A 17,828-nucleotide genomic window follows, 5' to 3' on the forward strand; every position below is an offset into this window, starting at 1 on the left:
CTCGAACCACTATACACGTGCAATCGACGACCTCGACCTACAAGTCGGGATCCCCACAATGGCGGTAGCAGAAATTAGTAATTACCTCCAACTTTATACAAGGATAATGGATCATTAGCAATTCATAATCTGATTTTATTTGGGGTAAAGTAGATTGTGAGTTTTTAATAATCTATCCATCTAGTTTTTATAATCTACAACATAATCTGTTCTGTTTGAAGACAGTATAAATTATAAAAACTGAATTATCATGGTTTCAAACAGGGCCTTACCCTGGCCGTCATAAGCATGCACATATAATCAGTGTATTTATTGTATCAGCAAGAAATAATTCTAGGGCTTGCAGTAAGCAAAAACAATTATATGAAAAATGTCAACTTTACAACTACTTCCCTCTAAAGAAAAAGTACTTCACCACACGATTAGCAGGCATACAATGCGGAAAATTCTTTGGATTTCAGCTGCTCCAAGCATAACACCATGCTACCTTCTGCTCAAAACTAGACAACCAATATCTCATCATGAGAACATATCAACCAACTTAAATTGGATGATATGCTCCCAATTGCAGTCATTTCAAGTCAAACATTATGCAGGCTTAACTAATTCACTTCAGATGTGGACTGCCATGAACTCGGCTACTCGTTATGCGCCAACAACATGTGCGTCAGATGCATGATTCTTGCAGTACATGCCCAAGCTTGTGCGTGCAATTGGCTCTCCAGATAACGATGCTGTCGATGACCTGAGAATTTTTACCTCAACAAAGTCACCAACCACTGGCTTACGAGCTCCGTCACCTTCAGATGTATGTGTTACAGGGAGACTAGTAAACGAAACCCTGTGCCCCCGGTCAGTTTTACCAAACAGCTCTGTTTCAGGAGCTCGCTTATTAGGTCCCTCGACTAGAACTACTTGAGTGGTACCAATCTGAGAATCATAGATCTTTCTTGTGGTCTCACGGAAGGTGTTGATCAGTTCTGCAAGTCTCCTCTGCTTAACATCATTGGGGACATCATCCTCATAATTCCGATGAGCATGGGTTTTCTCTCTCATGCTATAAGCAAACATGTAAGCCATATCATATCCAACAGCCCTTACAAGGCTAAGAGTGTCGGCATGGTCATCTTCTGTCTCTTCACAGAAGCCTGGTATACATTAGAAACGTACTAGTCAAATTAAGAGAAAACCCTTGTCTCGGAGAGAGAGAGAGGCGAACATAAGAAAGTAGAAAACCCTTGTCTCAAAAAAAGAAGAGATAGAACCCAGCATAAGAAAGTGCAGCAAGCAAACATCTGCAGATAGCATGATGAAAGAACGAAAGACAAGGAAATTTTTCTTTAATTAAGTTACAGAACTTGAAACTTAAAGGTGGTAGGATGAAATCCACCAGCGATTTGTGCTTTAATTTCGTGCAACTTCCAAGAAATTAGCATAGAAGCATGTCCTGAAAGAGATTATATGCCACCATAAATGATGCAAGTGGCATGTTGCAGTGCGGATGCAACAAATGAGTTACAGACTTACAGCACAAGGCAGTCTTGTTAACATAACTAAAATAAAAAGATATTTGCCTTGTTTAACTACTACTCCCTCCGTTCCTAGATATAAGTCTTTTTACAGATTGTACTAGAGGACTATATACGGATGTATATAGACATATTTTAAAGTGTAGATTCACTCATTTTGCTTCGTATGTAGTCACCTAGTGAAATCTCTTAAAAGATTTATATTTTGGAACGGAGGGAGTACCTCCGTTCTGAACTAAAACCACAACGCTTATTTTGGAACAGGGGGGGTACTATTTATAGCAGCAAGAAGTCAAGAAATCCCATTGTCATGAATCCCAACAGCTTTGCAGTACTGTGTGATTCTTTGCAGCATATTCATCTTCCCACTATGTACAATTAAGGAAATTGAGAAAAATAACGCTCATTTTAACACAGGATACATTGTTAGACTACTGAGGTACTCAGTGTGAGTTGTAACCAGATAGAAATAAATGGAGACTGTTTAAACTACTGAGGTATTCCATTCTAAGCTGTAAGTCTGTAACTAGAGGATACATAGACATGACTGACACATTTGTGGACATGGAAAACAATTTTCTCAAACAATGAGGCCTTAACATAAGATCAAAATATAGTGCGAATAAAGGATGCTAACTATTACATTGATGTTCAGGTGGTAATTAGTAATTATTCCTAATTTGATTTCATCTGTCCTAGCCCCTAACCAAGTATTTCGATTTTTTTCTCTATTCTCTCTCTCCCTCTCTCGTGCTCCTACCGAAGTGTACTAGCACCGAAGTGTACTAGCGAGTTAGACGCATGAGCTCCCCTGCGACCGACCCTCACCTACCACACCCCCTCTGCCGCCGCCGTCTCGCTCGCTTGCCTGCACCATGCCGCACGCGACGAGATCCACCTGCTCCCCACCCCCTCCCGGATCAACGGTTCCACGAATGCCTCTCCCATTCCTGTACCAGTCCTTCTCGGAGCTGCTCTCGCCAATCAGCTCTATGTCACCGGCGACGCTGCGAGCGACAAGGGAGAGGCGCTAGATGGAGCGGGCGATGAGGATTCGCCAAGACGCGTACTCGTGGACCATGTGAATCAAGGAGTGGAGGGAGGTGTTGAGGTATGCGGGGGCAGAGCCCGATCCAGATTCCAGATACGGCTGGGTGAGGCGTACGGAGACCTACAAAATCCAAGCAGATCGAGAGGTGATGAACCTCGCTCGCCGCATCTACTTCGAGGACACCATGGAGAAGAGAAGGATGCCGCACCCAACAGCTCCACCGGTGGCCTTCGTCAATTGGGCGAAACAGGAAGCGAGATGTGGGATTGCGCTTCGCAAGTCGCGATGAGAGTGCCTTTCCGGCAGGATGCCCGTCCAGACCCCACCGGAGACAGAGGAGGTGGATCCCTGGCCGTACCTATCACCAACGCCAGCAACGGACTGATTCTCCGCTGGTGTGATGCCCAGTGGGACCAATTTCAGTCTGGAATTGCTGTCGATGGGGTCAATTGCTCTGGTGAAATTCAGATTCAGAGGTATGGTCGCTCTGCTGCCATTCAGAATCACTATAGCCGTGGGCACCAACAGATGAATCATCTGGATGCGCTGAATGGAGTCGAGATTTTTTTTTATTAGAGTGCAGCTGGGGCGAAGCCACGCATTCCACTGTGCATGTGCCTCCCCACTACTCTAGCTACCACCACCATCAGGAGTGCAGCCATGGATCCCCAAAATGAGGATCGTATCGGGGATGAGGCTGCCAAGGAGGGGCTCAGATTCAATCCAGAAGCTGGTGACCCGAATTCTGACCGAGGCCTCAGAGATAGAGATGAGCCTGATTCTGACAGGCAAATCAACACCACCACAGGAGGTGATTGCCTGGACAATGATTGCAAAGGATTCACCGCGGCAAGACAGGCGTGCGAAGTGGAAAGCACTCATGGAGAGTGCAACCACCCAAAAGCAGAGCCATGGCTTTGGAAATCACCTCCTCCCGCTATGAAGCAAGAGGGCTCATCGGTGAGGTCGGTGAAACTTTGCTGGTCATGGAGGTTTCAAGTGGTTTTCAGTCCTACAGAGAGAAAAGCCCGCCAGAAATCAAAAGCAAAAGGTGGCTGATGCTGGCGCCAGATCCTCGCCTTTCCAGCCAGGCCATGTGTCGGTGCACTAAAGTTTGGGCCTTTAGTGTCCCTTTACTTGCACACGGGCAGTTGCAGCCACACCCGCGGCAAGGCTTGCCGGGAGACTGCAGAAGACCACCACGAAGACGCTCAAGTCAGCGAGCCAAAAGACTGAAGACCGCAGGCAGAGCCCCCGGCAAGATCCTTGTCTGGGGAGGCTAGCAAAACCCCGGCAAGGACTGAAGACCGCAGGCAGAGCCCCCGGCAAGATCCTTGTCTGGGGAGGCTAGCGAAGCCCCGGCAAGATCCTTGCCGGGGGACTTAGCGAAGCTCCAGTGCGACCCGCTCCGGCAAGGTCCCAGTTCACCTCTGCGCCAGTGCAGCGGCCAGCTGCCCCTCGCCACTTGATACTTGTCGATTTGCAAGACGCGTGTCGAGCGGTATCGCGGTATATGGGGAAAACAGTGCTGAGGGGACGCGTCCCTGTTTAGTGTCTGGAGCACCTGACGAAGCATTTAGTGCGTCTGCTTAGACACTAGAGACGTTGTACTTAGCCGTAAGCCCCGTGAGTGCACTGTTTCACTGTGCGCCCCGTGGGAATCCTGTGATGCCACTGTTGGCATGCACTAGAGGAGGACCCGACACTTAGCGGGTGAATCATCCGACACTTAGGGAGGGAATCAGCCGACCCTTGAACACATCGAATACACACACAAAGCAGGAGTAGGGTATTACGCTTCCGAGCGGCCCGAACCTGGGTAAATCTCCCCTTGTGCTGACCATTAGTTCTGCTCTTGGTGCATCCCTCTCCCCCGCCAAACCACAAGGGATCCTCTCGGTCCCATAGGTGTCGTCGCCCCGACATCTCTTGCACGCCAGGTAGGGGGAAGAAGGTGCGCTAACCTGACCCAGCAGTCAGTGCATCGGTTCCATCATCATCGTCACTATGGCTCCCAAGAAGAGGGCTACCACGACGGCTGATCCATCTGCGACCACCGCGCCTGTGACTTTACAGACAGGCAGCATCACGAGCGCATGAGGAGGAAGCGGGGGTCCTGAGCTTCCACACACTCCGACAAACGCGCCTTCCCTGGAGTGCAGCGCCGCTGTCGAGGGCGTGCCAGGGGGTTCCGGCAAGACCTCCGGCACCCACTCCAGCAAACGCACCTCCCCTGGAGTGATGCGTTGCTGTCGAGGGTGTGCCAGGGGGCTCCGGCAAGGCCCCGGGCACGCACTCCGACAAATGTTTACGAACCACCGAGGTTCCAAAACTTGCACGCGAGGGGAACTTGTCGTGATCGGATACGCCCTTGCTTTGTTTCGAGCCCGCTCAACAACTTAAGTGGCTACGCTGAGAACGCCAAGGCATCTTGCCGGTAGCGACACGTCCAGCAGGTTGCTAAGGATCCTCTCCTCGAAGCGCTCGCGGCAGGTCTAGGTGCGCTGGCAAGTTTCCAATGAAGCGGTTATTTTCCTTGCATGATTTCAACCTTTCCGGCATGAAAGGCCTGCCCGCGAAGGAATCCTTGTCGTGATCGGCTGCACCCCTACTCCGTTTCGAGCCCGCTCAACGATTTAGGTGGCTGCGCTGAGAGCGCCAAGGTGCCCTTGGCGTGATCAGCCGCGCACTTACTTTGTTTCGAGCCCGCTCAACAAAATGGTCGCGCTGAGAGCGCCAAGGTGCCTTGCCGGAAGCGACACCGCCAACAGGCTGCTAAGGATCCGCTCGAAGCACCGCGACGGGGCTAGGCGCACCGGCAAGTTTCCAATAAAGCGTAAGGGTGTACCATGCGGGAAGGAATCGAACGAGGAAAATAACATACATTTTATTCATGATGTGATCAAGTATATTACATTGGTAGTTGTCGCTATACTAACTTAAGAAAATGTTATCTTTTGGCACGAGGCGGCGTCTACAAGAAGAAAAAGAGCAGAAAGGCCCGCAGATCTCGGCCACGACTGCCCGCGCACTGTTTGGGCCTAGCCCAACAACGCCCCCGCACTCGTGTGTGGCCTAGGCCGGGGGGCTCCTGTCAGTGCACTAAAGTTTGGTCCTTTAGTGCCCCTTGTGCACGGGCAGTTGCAGCCACACTCGTGGCAAGGCTTGCCGGGAGACTGCAGAAGACCACCACGAAGACGCTCAAGTCAGCGAGCCAGAAGACTGAAGACCGCAGGCAGAGCCCCCGGCAAGATCCTTGCCTGGGGAGGCTAGCGAAGCCCCGGCAAGATCCTTGTCGGGGGACTTACCGAAGCTCCAGTGCGACCCGCTCCCGACAAGGTCCCAGCTCACCTCTGCGCCAGCGCAGCGGCCAACTGCCCCTCGCCACTTGATACGTGTCTGTTAGGGCATATTCATGCCTAAGTAATTTTGGTGATTGATGACAGTACCATAAAGGACTAATCGTGTGCATTAAGCTTTCAGATAACACATGTCAACGGCACAAGACGATTCGGCACCCTCCGTGGAACAGAAGCACTGTGTCCTCTACGATTCTCTTTCTTTGAGTCGTAGGAACGCCGTACTATTAAGAAGGGATCCGTAGTGGAAAGGTTTGGGTGGAATCAATTTTGCACGCACACACTTTATCTCCTTCCCCTTTCCCTGCAACTTTGGAGCGGTTCCCGCCTCTGGTTTATCTTCTCTTGCAAAAATGTCTCCTAGCGGTAGTACCGCTGTCCCTAGCGGTAGTATCGCTAGAGCTGGCGGTAGTACCGCCCCTGGTCAGCGGTAGTACCGCTCCAGGAACTTAGTACCGCCTTCCTAGCGGTTGTACTTCGTCGGACTTTTTGCGAAGACTTTCTTGGCGGTGGTTGGCCCGGTAGTGCTTCTGCACTACCATGGGATCAGCGGTAGTACCGCTGCAGACAGCGGTAGTACCGCTGGAGTGCTAGCGGTAATACCGCTGCAGCCAGCGGTAGTACCGCTGGGCTCGGGCTGTGAGTGGGAAAACGGTTGGATTTTCCCCCCACTATATAAAGGGTTCTTCTTGCACTAGAACCCTACCTTTGACCCTCCCAAGCTCCATTGTTGCTCCCTAAGCTCAAAAGTGCCCGATCTCTCTCCCTAGCCAATCAAACTTGTTGATTTCCTAGGGATTGGTTGAGGAGGCCTAGATCTACACTTCCACCAAGAGAAAATTGATTCCCCCCACTAATCCCTTGCGGATCTTGTTACTCTTGGGTGTTTGAGCATCCTAGACGGTTGAGGTCACCTCGGAGCCACATTCCATTGTGGTGAAGCTCCGTGGTCTTGTTGGGAGCCTCCAAGCTTTGTGTGGAGTTTGCCCCAACTTTGTTTGTAAAGGTTCGGTCGCCGCCTTCAAGGGCACCTATAGTGGAATCACGGTACCTTGCATTGTGTGAGGGCGTGAGGAGAATACGGTGGCCCTAGTGGCTTATTGGGGAGCATTGTGCCTCCACACCGCTCCAACGAAGACGTACTTCCTGTCAAAGGGAAGGAACTTCGGTAACACATCCTCGTCTTCATTGGTTCCACTTGCGGTTATCTCTAACCTTTACATTGTGTATGCTTTTGTTGTTGTCTATCTCTTACTTGTCTTAGTTATCTTTGTTGGTAGCATCATATAGGTTCACCCCCTTGTTGACATTTTAGAGAACCTTTATGCTGCTAACCCTAATTTGCTAAGATTAATTAAAAAGTGGTCGTTGCCTATTCACCCCCCCCCCCCTCTAGTCAACCATATCGATCCTTTCAGTGTCGATTCGCAAGACGCGTGTCGAGTGGTATCTGGGGAAAACAATGTCGAGGGGACGCGTCCCTGTTCCGTGTCTGGAGCACCTGGCGAAGCATTTAATGCGTCTGCTTAGACACCAGAGACACTGTACTTAGCCGTACGCCCCGTGAGTGCACTGTTTCACTGTGCACCCCCTGGGAGTTGTGTGTTGCCACTGTTGGAGACTCCTTTGACCTATAAAAGGAGGCCCAGGGCATACACTAGAGGACCCGACACTTAGCGGGTGAATAATCCGACACTTAGGGAGGGAATCAGCCGACCCTTGAACACATCAAATACACACACAAAGCAGGAGTAGGGTATTACGCTTCCGAGCGGCCCGAACCTGGGTAAATCTCCCCTTGTGCTGACTGTTAGTTTTGCTCTTGGTGCATCCCTCTCCCCCGCCGAACCACAAGTGATCCTCTCGGTCCCATAGGTGTCGTCGCCCCGACACCATGGTGACAGGGCGGAAGACGGATACAGTCAGCTGTGGAGCTGTATAAAAGGGGTGGAGAAGAACCACAAGCTAGGGTTTCCCCTTCCCCCACTTCCCCCACCCCTCCGCCACCGACACTAGCGATCTTGGGAAGATGGCAGATGGCAACCGTGGCCGCGGCCGTGGAACAAACAAAAGCGGGAGACGAGAGAACTACAATGGTTGGCCGCATGATCAGCAACAGAGCCAAGGTGTGGGACCTCAGCACCCATTCTTTAGCTACGGATTTCAAGGTCCACCACCTCCATGGGCGTTCCCCGGCCAATGGCCCTTTCCCTCAATAGCAATGGGGAGGGGGGCAGCAGCACTGGTACGGCCCGCCCCAACAGATATAAAACCAGCAGGGGGACTCCAGAGGTGAACAAGAAGACCCAGAACAAGAACCAGGAAAACAAGAAACAAGAGTACATTCAGAAAGGTATAGGGCGAAATCCAGGGTTGATAGCTTACTCCAATGTTATCTGCTTCAACTGTAGCGACCCTTGGCATCATAAGGACAAGTGTGGCAAGCCCAAATGTTGCTTCATCTGCAAGATGGTGACCCACAAGGTTGATGACTGACCAATACTCCCTCCGTTCCTAAATATAAGGTGTATTATTTTTTCAAAAAGTCAAACTTCTCTAAATTTGACCAAGTTTATTGATAAAAATATCAATGTTTACTATACCAAATCATTATCACTAGATTAGTCATGAAATATATTTTTATATTTTGTATTTATAGCATTGTAAATGTTTATATATTTTACTATAAAGTTGGTCAAACATATACATTCTTTGACTTTTTGAAAAACTAATACACCTTATATTAAGGAACGGAGGGAGTAAGAAAGAAGCCTCACAGTTCAGCTAAGTTTGTTGGGAGTGCTGCTCCTGGACTAGGTTTTTACCACCTGGATGCCCCTGATGTCAATTACCAGCACCAAGGGATGCTGAAGAATGTAGGGACAGTGTTTGTAGAATCAGGAGATGTCACCAAGCAAGAGCTCTTCAAGGAATTTGCTAGCATATACAAAAACAATTGGCCATGGCCTATCAATGCCCTGGACAACTGAACCTTCCTGGTCAAGTTCCCCAGAGATCAATGTGGAACAAGTAGCTGGGTACCTGTGTTTTGGTCTGACAAAAGAGAACACCATTGTTAAAGTGCAAGTTTGGCTTGGAAATGTCACTGCTGAGGAAGATCTCCAAGTGGTATGGCTGAAACACAGGAAACTCAACCCCGAGTGGTGTGAATGGTTTCTCCTTGACCAGATCACCTCCACCTTTGGAGTGCTGCTGGCTGTTGCCAGGCAACACAACTTCCAAAGCTTCTATGAGACAGTCAGGGTCAAAATCTCTTGTAAAGATCATAGCAAAATCCCAAGAGAAGAGTGTTTGGTATCAATGGACAGCTTTACAGGATCTTGGTTGAAGTGGAACCTCCAATTGCTGATATTGAGGTGGTTATCCAAAAAACCACATATGCTAGTGCTCAGGTCTCCATGGACACTGACAAAGGAGATACCTCATCATCTGCTGCTAATTGTTAGAGTGCTACTCCCTCTGTACCAAAATAATTGTAATCGGGAAGAACTAGTCTAGTTCTCCCCAACTACAATTATTTTGATACAGAGGAAGTATATATATAGCCATGTAACATTTCATATTTACCCCATTGTATAAGGAGTTTCCTGCATATTCTACACCTGCAGATGTATACCTAGGCATTTTCCGGGCCGGGCCGGGTTTCGGATCGGGCCAAAAAAAGCCTGGTGCTAAAAATCCAGGCTCGAGCCCAGCCCGGCCCGACCGTCGGGCCTGAATTTTGGGCCCAAGCCCGACCCGAGACAGAAAAAGCCCGACCAGCCCGGCCTGACTGCGGCTTAATTTTATTTTTCGATAGGCCCAAGCCCGGCCCGACGTGACCATCGGGCTCAACTTTCCAGCCCTAGCCCGGCCCGGGATTTTCGGGCCGGGTCGGGTCAGGCCGGGCTGCCCATGCCCAGGTATATGCAGATGTATATATACTGCCCTATGGCCTCCTAGAAATATAAGTTGCATATTTCCTAACATGGTATTAGAGCTAGGTCAATTTTTTGCACGCCACAACTCGTGCGATTGATACTCCGTGTCGCCGCCGCTGCTTTTCTGCCCATCGTAGCCGGCGGTCCCCACGTCCGCTCCTGCTGCTGGTCGAAGCCGTCGGGTCCTCTCCCGATCGAAACATCCAGCCGCCGTCGTCGGGTCTCGAAGCCACCGGGTCCTCTCCCGATCAAAGCATCCAGCCGCCGTCGTCGGGCCTCCTCCTTGTTGTCGGATCAATCAAAGCATCCTGTCGCCGCCGGGCCTGCTCCTCGTTGCCGGGTCCCACTGTCCCTCGCCAGACCGTGACCTGGATTGATGCCCGTCGCCAGACCATGGCCTGGATCGAAGTCGCCGGCCTCCCCTACCTCGCTGCCAGCTGCCTGATCTGTCGGACCTCCGCCCTTCGCCGGACCTTGCTGCCTCCGTTGCCCTCACCTGATCCCGCCCCTGCTGCTGGTTCTCGTCGCCCCTTTTGGCATCTGCTGCCGCCGGGAGAGCTGCATGCGGTTGTTCTTCTCTGTACTACCGCTGCCTATTTCCTAAAAAAATCTGCAACATCGGGCTATGTTGTTGTTCCTCGTTGTCCGATGATTTTTGATGGCACTAACTACACCGAGTTTGTTGGCTTCATGCGCATTCATATGCGTGGCATACGTCTGTGGGGTGTTCTTTCTAGCGAGCTCCGTTGTCCGCTGCGTCCGGTTCCTCCTGTGACCCCCACTCCGCTGATGCCATTGGTTCTTCCTGCGGATGCTAATCAGGCCCGAAGGATGCAGCTAAGCTTGCTGATGAGGTTGATGTTCATGCTTATGATGACCAGGTTTTGACTTATGAGGAGGCTCTTCAGACGTATCATGATGCTCTTGTTAGGAAAGCAACTTATCTGTATTGAAGGCCCAAGGGGCATATATATATTACACATGACTTGAGGTGCAAGGAAAGTAAACATAGACTAATAAGGACTCCTAGACTGATACTAATAGACTAATAAGGACTCCTACACTAATACTAATACTTCCTAACACCCCCCTCAAATGCAAAGCGTATGCAATAGCATTGCATTTGAAGAAGTGTAATACTAAAAAAAATGATAATCCAAATCCGCGTTTTGAGAGTGTCGCCGTAGCATGAAGAGTCTTCAAAACTTGTCGAGTCGCCGAAGGAGAGAACGAAGAGATGGCACATCAGAGGTAGACACCGCATCACTTGAAGATACAATGTAAGTATCAAGAGAAGATGGGTTGTCAAAAGAAGATGGCACATCAGAAGAATAAAGCATTGCGCAGAAAATCATAGTCCACGACAACCGACGGCAAAAGAAGCTCGATGGTTAAGGCACGATGAACATAGATTAACAATGCAAAAGAAGTCCAGAAAATCCTATAGAAAACAACAAGGGCAAATAGGCCACAAAAGTTGTATAGAAAGGATCAGGACCGGAGAAAGGCTGACGGACTAAGGTATGGTGGACTCGCATGGCATGAGAAAAACACAAAATATCAACGGATTTGGTGGACAGGACGCAGCGGAAAACAAAGAAAACTAGAAAGCAAGAAAGCACATAAAACGAAGATGCATTGCAAGGATCAGCATGTGAGCAGCGATAATAGCTACAGAAAAGATCCAGCAGGCATGTAGGCAAGCAACACATGGGTCAACACGGAGCCATGCAAACAATGCGTAAAGAGCCCATGCAGAGTTGTATCAACTATCAACGCAGCAGCACACACGTGGAAGTGCGGGAACAGAGCAGGAGCCAACCAGGTGGAGCAGCACATACATCCTGGCTAGGGAGGTGGAGGTGGCATCGACCTTGAGCTGGTCGAGGCGACCTCGATTTGGAGCTGGACGAGGTAACCCGATCCGGCGCACGGGTGTGAACGCAGCGCAGTAGCCAACCAGGCCGAGGCAGGGCTTTGATCCGTGCGGGCGATCACGGCTGGGCAGGCGCACGTCACGTCACGGGCGGACGCGCATCATGGGCGCACTTGTCACCGGCTTGGATCGAGCGAAGCAGCTAGGCGGCAGGTGCCCCGTGCAGCTTCGAGAACGTCAGTGGAAGACGAGATCGATCTAGAGGGAGAAGGGGGAAAAAAAGTTGGATCGTAAGGACGAGTTGCAGCGTCCGGAGACCTAAACCTAGGCTCTGATACCATGTTAGGAAAGCAACTTATCTGTATTGAAGGCCCAAGGGGCATATATATATTACACATGACTTGAGGTGCAAGGAAAGTAAACATACACTAATAAGGACTCCTAGACTAATACTAATAGACTAATAAGGACTCCTACACTAATACTAATACTTCCTAACAGCTCTATCTGTTTATACTCAGTGGCTTGACGATGATGCTCGTGCCGCAGCTGTTCTCACTGCTAGTGTTCTGCCTCAGTTTGCTTCTGAGTTCTTGGGCCTGTCCACCGTATTTGAGATGTGGACCCGTATTGTATAAGGGGTTTCCTGCATATTCTACACCTATACATGTATATATACTGACCTATGGTCTCTTGGAAATACAAGTTGCATATTTCCTAACACTAATGACACACAAAAACACTAAAAGTTCCCCCGGAAAAGGCTCCACCAATGGCTCTAGAGGTGGGACCTCCAAAACCCCTGCAAACAATAAATGCATGGGCAACCTGGACCCCCGTACCCCAACCTGACTGCTGAAAAGCCAAATGCCTACAGATTTGCAGAACACCAAATCAAGGTCTCTAGATAGACTGTTAGGTGACAATGGGATGATTCAGGATGGAATTGCATTGCTTAGAGAAATGGAGAACTGGAATGATGATGAATTTGGTTCTGAAGAAGACTGGGATGAACTGGAAGGAGAACAAGGAAGACTGATAGATGAAAACATCACCAGATTAGAAGGTGAAGAATCCCAGATGCAGTATGAAACTAATTTTCCAATGCTTCCAAACAAGATAGCTGACATCAAGGAGAAATGAGGACCAGTGCAAGCTCCTAGAATGAGTGCCAGACAAGCTGGAGAAACTAGGACTATCATCCAGAAAGCCCAGCAACTCAAAGAGATTCTGAACATGGAGGTGCCCAAACAACAAGGAAAAAAACAAATCTTGTGCCCAATTTCTCAAAAATTAATAATCAATCTTTCATTTATGTAGCCTCTAGAATAGGTGTAGACATAGATATAAATACAGCTGAGGCTGATGATAAAGAGAATTGTACTGCTCCTGAACAAGTGAGTTCTGACAAGACAATGGGTCTTGCTCCAGATTTCTTAACCCCCCAGAGCCCAGACGGATACTAAAGGTCGCCAGGGTACTGCATTAGATGATACTAGTTCAGATATTAATTCTGAGAATTTATGGTACTTAGTCTGTAAAAATAAACGGGGCAAACACCCTAAAAGAATACCTCTACCATGAATGCTACGTTCTGGAATGTTGGAGGGATAGCTCCTCCTGGTAGGAAAACTCTAATTGTTGATATATTAATAAAACTCATGCTACTGTCCTAGGTTTCCAAGAAACTAAAAAGGAAGAATTCTCTGACTACTACCTCAAATCTTTGGTTGGAGCAGGAACTTTTCCTGGCACCACCTTCCATCAAAAGGTTCTGCTGGTGGCATCCTGATGGGGGTCGATCTAGACATCTTTGATGTGTGGTCCTGGTCTGACTTTTCTGTTAGCTGTGTTGTGAAATTAAGGGGTAGTGAAAACACCTGTAGAATTATTACTCCCTATGAGTCTCCTGTGAAGGAGGGAAAGAGGCATTTATCTCTGAGCTGCATTCTTTGTTCATGGAGAGCCCATGGCCAACAATCATAGGGGGTGATTTTAACTTAGTCAGATGTGCTAAGGAGAAAAGTAATGGCAACATCAATCACAAGTGCAGTGATAACTTCAATGCATGAATTGAGATATGGAGCTTGCTAGAAATCAAACTATATAGTAGGCAATTCACTTGGGCTAATAACCAGGCAGATTTGATCATGTCCACAATAGATAGAATTTTCTGCAATACTGAGCTAGATAAACTCTTCCCATTAGCTACCTGCAGGGCACTACCTAGATATGGTAGTGATCATGCTCCAATTATGTGGGACTGTGATTTCTCAAAAACACAAAGGTGGTAGCTATAAGATGGAGAAGTGGTGGTTTTCGAGAGAAGATTTTGCTACCCTAGTGGCCAAAATATGGACCAAAAAATCTAATATTTCTTCTTCCATAGCCAACTGGCAATGCAAAATTAGAGAACTTAGAAAGGCGGCTCTAATAAGGAGGTCCAACTCAGGAGGTATAAAAAAGTGCTCTCTGAGAAACATGATAAGTTAGTTATTAAAGCAGAGACTGATACCCTTCCTGAAGCTGAATTTGCTATACTCAGATTCATCTCTGATGAATGCAAACAATTTGGCTTCAAGAAGTCAAAGCAAAACAGAGATCTAGAGATAAGAGACATCAAAGAAGGTGAGAGGAACACTGCTTATTTTCATGCAGTTGCTAACCAGAGAAGAAGGAAAACTGTTATACACTCTGAAAGGTCCAAATGGCCCTGTCACTGATAATGTGGAAATGTTAGAGATAGCTAGTAACTTCTACAAAGACCTGTTTAAAAAAGAAGAGAGTTCAGGTTTCCATCTGAACCCTGATTTCTTCCCTGCGGAGGAAAGGGTCAGACCTGATGAAAATGAGATCCTGGAAGCCCCTTTTACAGAGGAAGAGGTCAAAAAAACTGTTTTTGACTCCTACTTTGATTGAGCTCCAGGGCCAGATGGCATCCCTTTCTTCTTCTACCAACATTTTTGGGAGTTTTTTTTTCGAGAAAACGCAAAAGACTTTTGCGTTTCATTTCATTGAAAAGATAGGGTTTGAGTTACAGTCCTCCTAGGAGGTGGTTACAGGGCCATAAAAGAAAATCAGTGGACGTCCCAGGTCTGTGGGATCGCAGCTTTGAGGCCTTGTGCGCCGGCTCTGGCCCAAAGCGCTGCTTCCTCCTTGATCTTCGCTACCAGGCTAATGGTCGAGGGGCGACCTCTGTCAAACACGCAGTCATTTCTGTGTTTCCATGTCATCCAAGGCACGAGCAGGGTCATGGATGCGAGGCCTTTGCGCATCGGCTTCGGCGTAGTCTGCCTCGCGGTGGTCCACCAAGCATTGAGCGATTCCTCGCCATCGGGTGGGCGGCAGGGCATCCTCAGCCATGCCAGGGCCTCGTGCCAAAGCTGCCGAGAGAATGGGCAGGTGAGGAGGAGGTGGTGCATGGTTTCTGGTTCCTGGTCGCATAGGAGGCACCGCGGGGGATGTTGTAACCCTCTTTTGGCAAGCCAGTCAGCCGTCCAGCAGCGATCGAGCTGGGCGAGCCAGTGGAAGAATCGGACGCGCGGCGGCGCCCAACATTTCCAGGTGAGCTTTCAGGCATCGCATGAGATGGAGTCATGGAAGGTAGCCTGGTAGGCCGATTGCGCGGTATAAGTGCCGCTTGCAGTCCACTTCCGTAGCAGGTGATCAGGCTCATTGGAGAGCATCGTGTGTTCGATCTTGTGCCAGAGCTGTAGGTATTGGCCAACCTCTTGGATCCCGATCACGCCATGGATATCCCGTGCCCACTTGTGAGCTTGCAGCCCGTCGGCCACGGTCCGTAGCTTGCGCCGGTGCTTGGGGATGCATGCATGTAGCAGGGGCGCGATTTCGCGGATGGAACGTCCCTCAATCCATCTGTCTTCCCAGAAAAGGGCCTGCTGGCTGTTGCCGAGCTGCATGGTGGTGGAGGCGAAGAAGAAGTCGCGACAGAAAAGGGCCTGCTGGCCGTTGCCGAGCTGCATGGTGGTGGAGGCGAAGAAGAAGTCGCGTTCCTCCGCCAAGAATTGCAGATCGAGGCCACGCCATGCTCTTGTGTTATCAGTGCGGTTGAACCACAGCCAGCGCATGCGCAGCGCAAGGCCGGAGTGCTCTAGATCGCGGACGCCGAGGCCACCCAATGAGATTGGGCGCGCGACACGCTGCCAATTGTGTTGGAAATATGCCCTAGAGGCAATAATAAATTAGTTATTATTATATTTCTTAGTTCATGATAATCGTTTATTATCCATGCTATAATTGTATTGATTGGAAACACAGTGCATGTGTGGATACATAGACAAAACACTGTCCCTAGTAAGCCTCTAGTTGACTAGGTCGTTGATCAAAAATGGTCAAGGTTTCCTGACCATAGGCAAGTGTTGTCACTTGATAACGGGATCACATCATTAGGAGAATCATGTGATGGACTAGACCCAAACTAATAGACGTAGCATGTTGATCGTGTCATTTTGTTGCTACTGTTTTCTGCGTGTCAAGTATTTGTTCCTATGACCATGAGATCATATAACTCACTGACACCGGAAGAATACTTTGTGTGTATCAAACGTCGCAACGTAACTGGGTGACTATAAAGATGCTCTACAGGTATCTCCGGAGGTGTTCGTTGAGTTAGTATGGATCAAGACTGGGATTTGTCACTCCGTGTGACGGAGAGGTATCTCGGGGCCCACTCGGTAATACAACATCACACACAAGCCTTCGAAGCAATGTGACTTAGTGTAAGTTGCGGGATCTTGTATTACGGAACGAGTAAAGAGACTTGCCGGTAAACGAGATTGAAATAGGTATACGGATACTGACGATCGAATCTCGGGCAAGTAACATACCGAAGGACAAAGGGAATGACATACGGGATTATATGAATCCTTGACACTGAGGTTCAAACGATAAGATCTTCGTAGAATATGTGGGATCCAATATGGGCATCCAGGTCCCGTTATTGGATATTGACCGAGGAGTCTCTCGGGTCATGTCTACATAGTTCTCGAACCCGCAGGGTCTGCACACTTAAGGTTCGACGTTGTTTTATGCGTATTTGAGTTATATGGTTGGTTACCGAATGTTGTTCGAAGTCTCGGATGAGATCACGGACGTCACGAGGGTTTCCGGAATGGTCCAGAAACGAAGATTGATATATAGGATGACCTCATTTGATTACCGGAAGGTTTTCGGAGTTATCGGGAATGTACCGGAAATGACGAATGGGTTCCGGGAGTTCACCGGGGGGGACAACCCACCCCGGGGAAGCCCATAGGCCTTGGGGGTGGCGCACCAGCCCTTAGTGGGCTGGTGGGACAGCCCAAGAAGGCCCTATGCGTCATAGGAAGAAAATCAAAGAGAAAAGGAAAAAAAAAAGGAGGAGGTGGGAAAGGGAAGAAGGACTCCACCTTCCAAACCAAGTTGGATTCGGTTTGGAAGGGGAGACCTTACCCCCTTGGCTCGGCCGAAGTCCTTAGGGGTCCTTGGACCCCAAGGCAAGGCTCCCCCTCTTCCCCCTATATATACGGAGGTTTTAGGGCTGATTTGAGACAACTTTGCCACGGCAGCCCGACCACATATCTCCACGGTTTTACCTCTAGATCGCGTTTCTGCGGAGCTCGGGCGGAACCCTGCTGAGATAAGATCACCACCAACCTCCGGAGCGCCGTCACGCTGCCGGAGAACTCATCTACCTCTTCGTCTCTCTTGCTGGATCAAGAAGGCCGAGATCATCGTCGAGCTGTACGTGTGCTGAACGCGGAGGTGCCGTCTGTTCGACACTAGATCGTGGGACTGATCGCGGGACGGTTCGCGGGGCGGATCGAGGGACGTGAGGACGTTCCACTACATCAACCGCGTTCACTAACGCTTCTGCTGTACGGTCTACAAGGGTACGTAGATCACACATCCCCTCTCGTAGATGGACATCACCATGATAGGTCTTCGTGCGCGTAGGAAAATTTTTGTTTCCCATGCGACGTTCCCCAACAGTGGCATCATGAGCTAGGTTCATGCGTAGATGTCTTCTCGAGTAGAACACAAAAGTTTTTGTGGGCGGTGATGTGCGTTTTG

At 49.2% G+C, this 17,828-nt stretch overlaps 1 protein-coding gene across 1 annotated transcript in view; it reads right to left on the reverse strand.

Annotated features, from left to right (window-relative positions):
• Positions 1 to 231: 231 nt before the first annotated feature.
• Positions 232 to 17,828, reverse strand: part of LOC123448328 (CDK5RAP1-like protein) — a 32,012-nt gene continuing 14,415 nt past the window's right edge. Inside the window, exon 3 of the mRNA XM_045125167.1 lies at positions 232 to 1,148. Coding sequence (XP_044981102.1) covers positions 646 to 1,148 — 503 coding nt within the window. The 3' untranslated portion in view covers positions 232 to 645. The remainder of the gene's footprint in view (positions 1,149 to 17,828) is intronic.

The sequence above is a fragment of the Hordeum vulgare genome, chromosome 4H, assembly GCF_904849725.1.
Source record: "Hordeum vulgare subsp. vulgare chromosome 4H, MorexV3_pseudomolecules_assembly, whole genome shotgun sequence".
NCBI lineage: Eukaryota > Viridiplantae > Streptophyta > Magnoliopsida > Poales > Poaceae > Hordeum > Hordeum vulgare.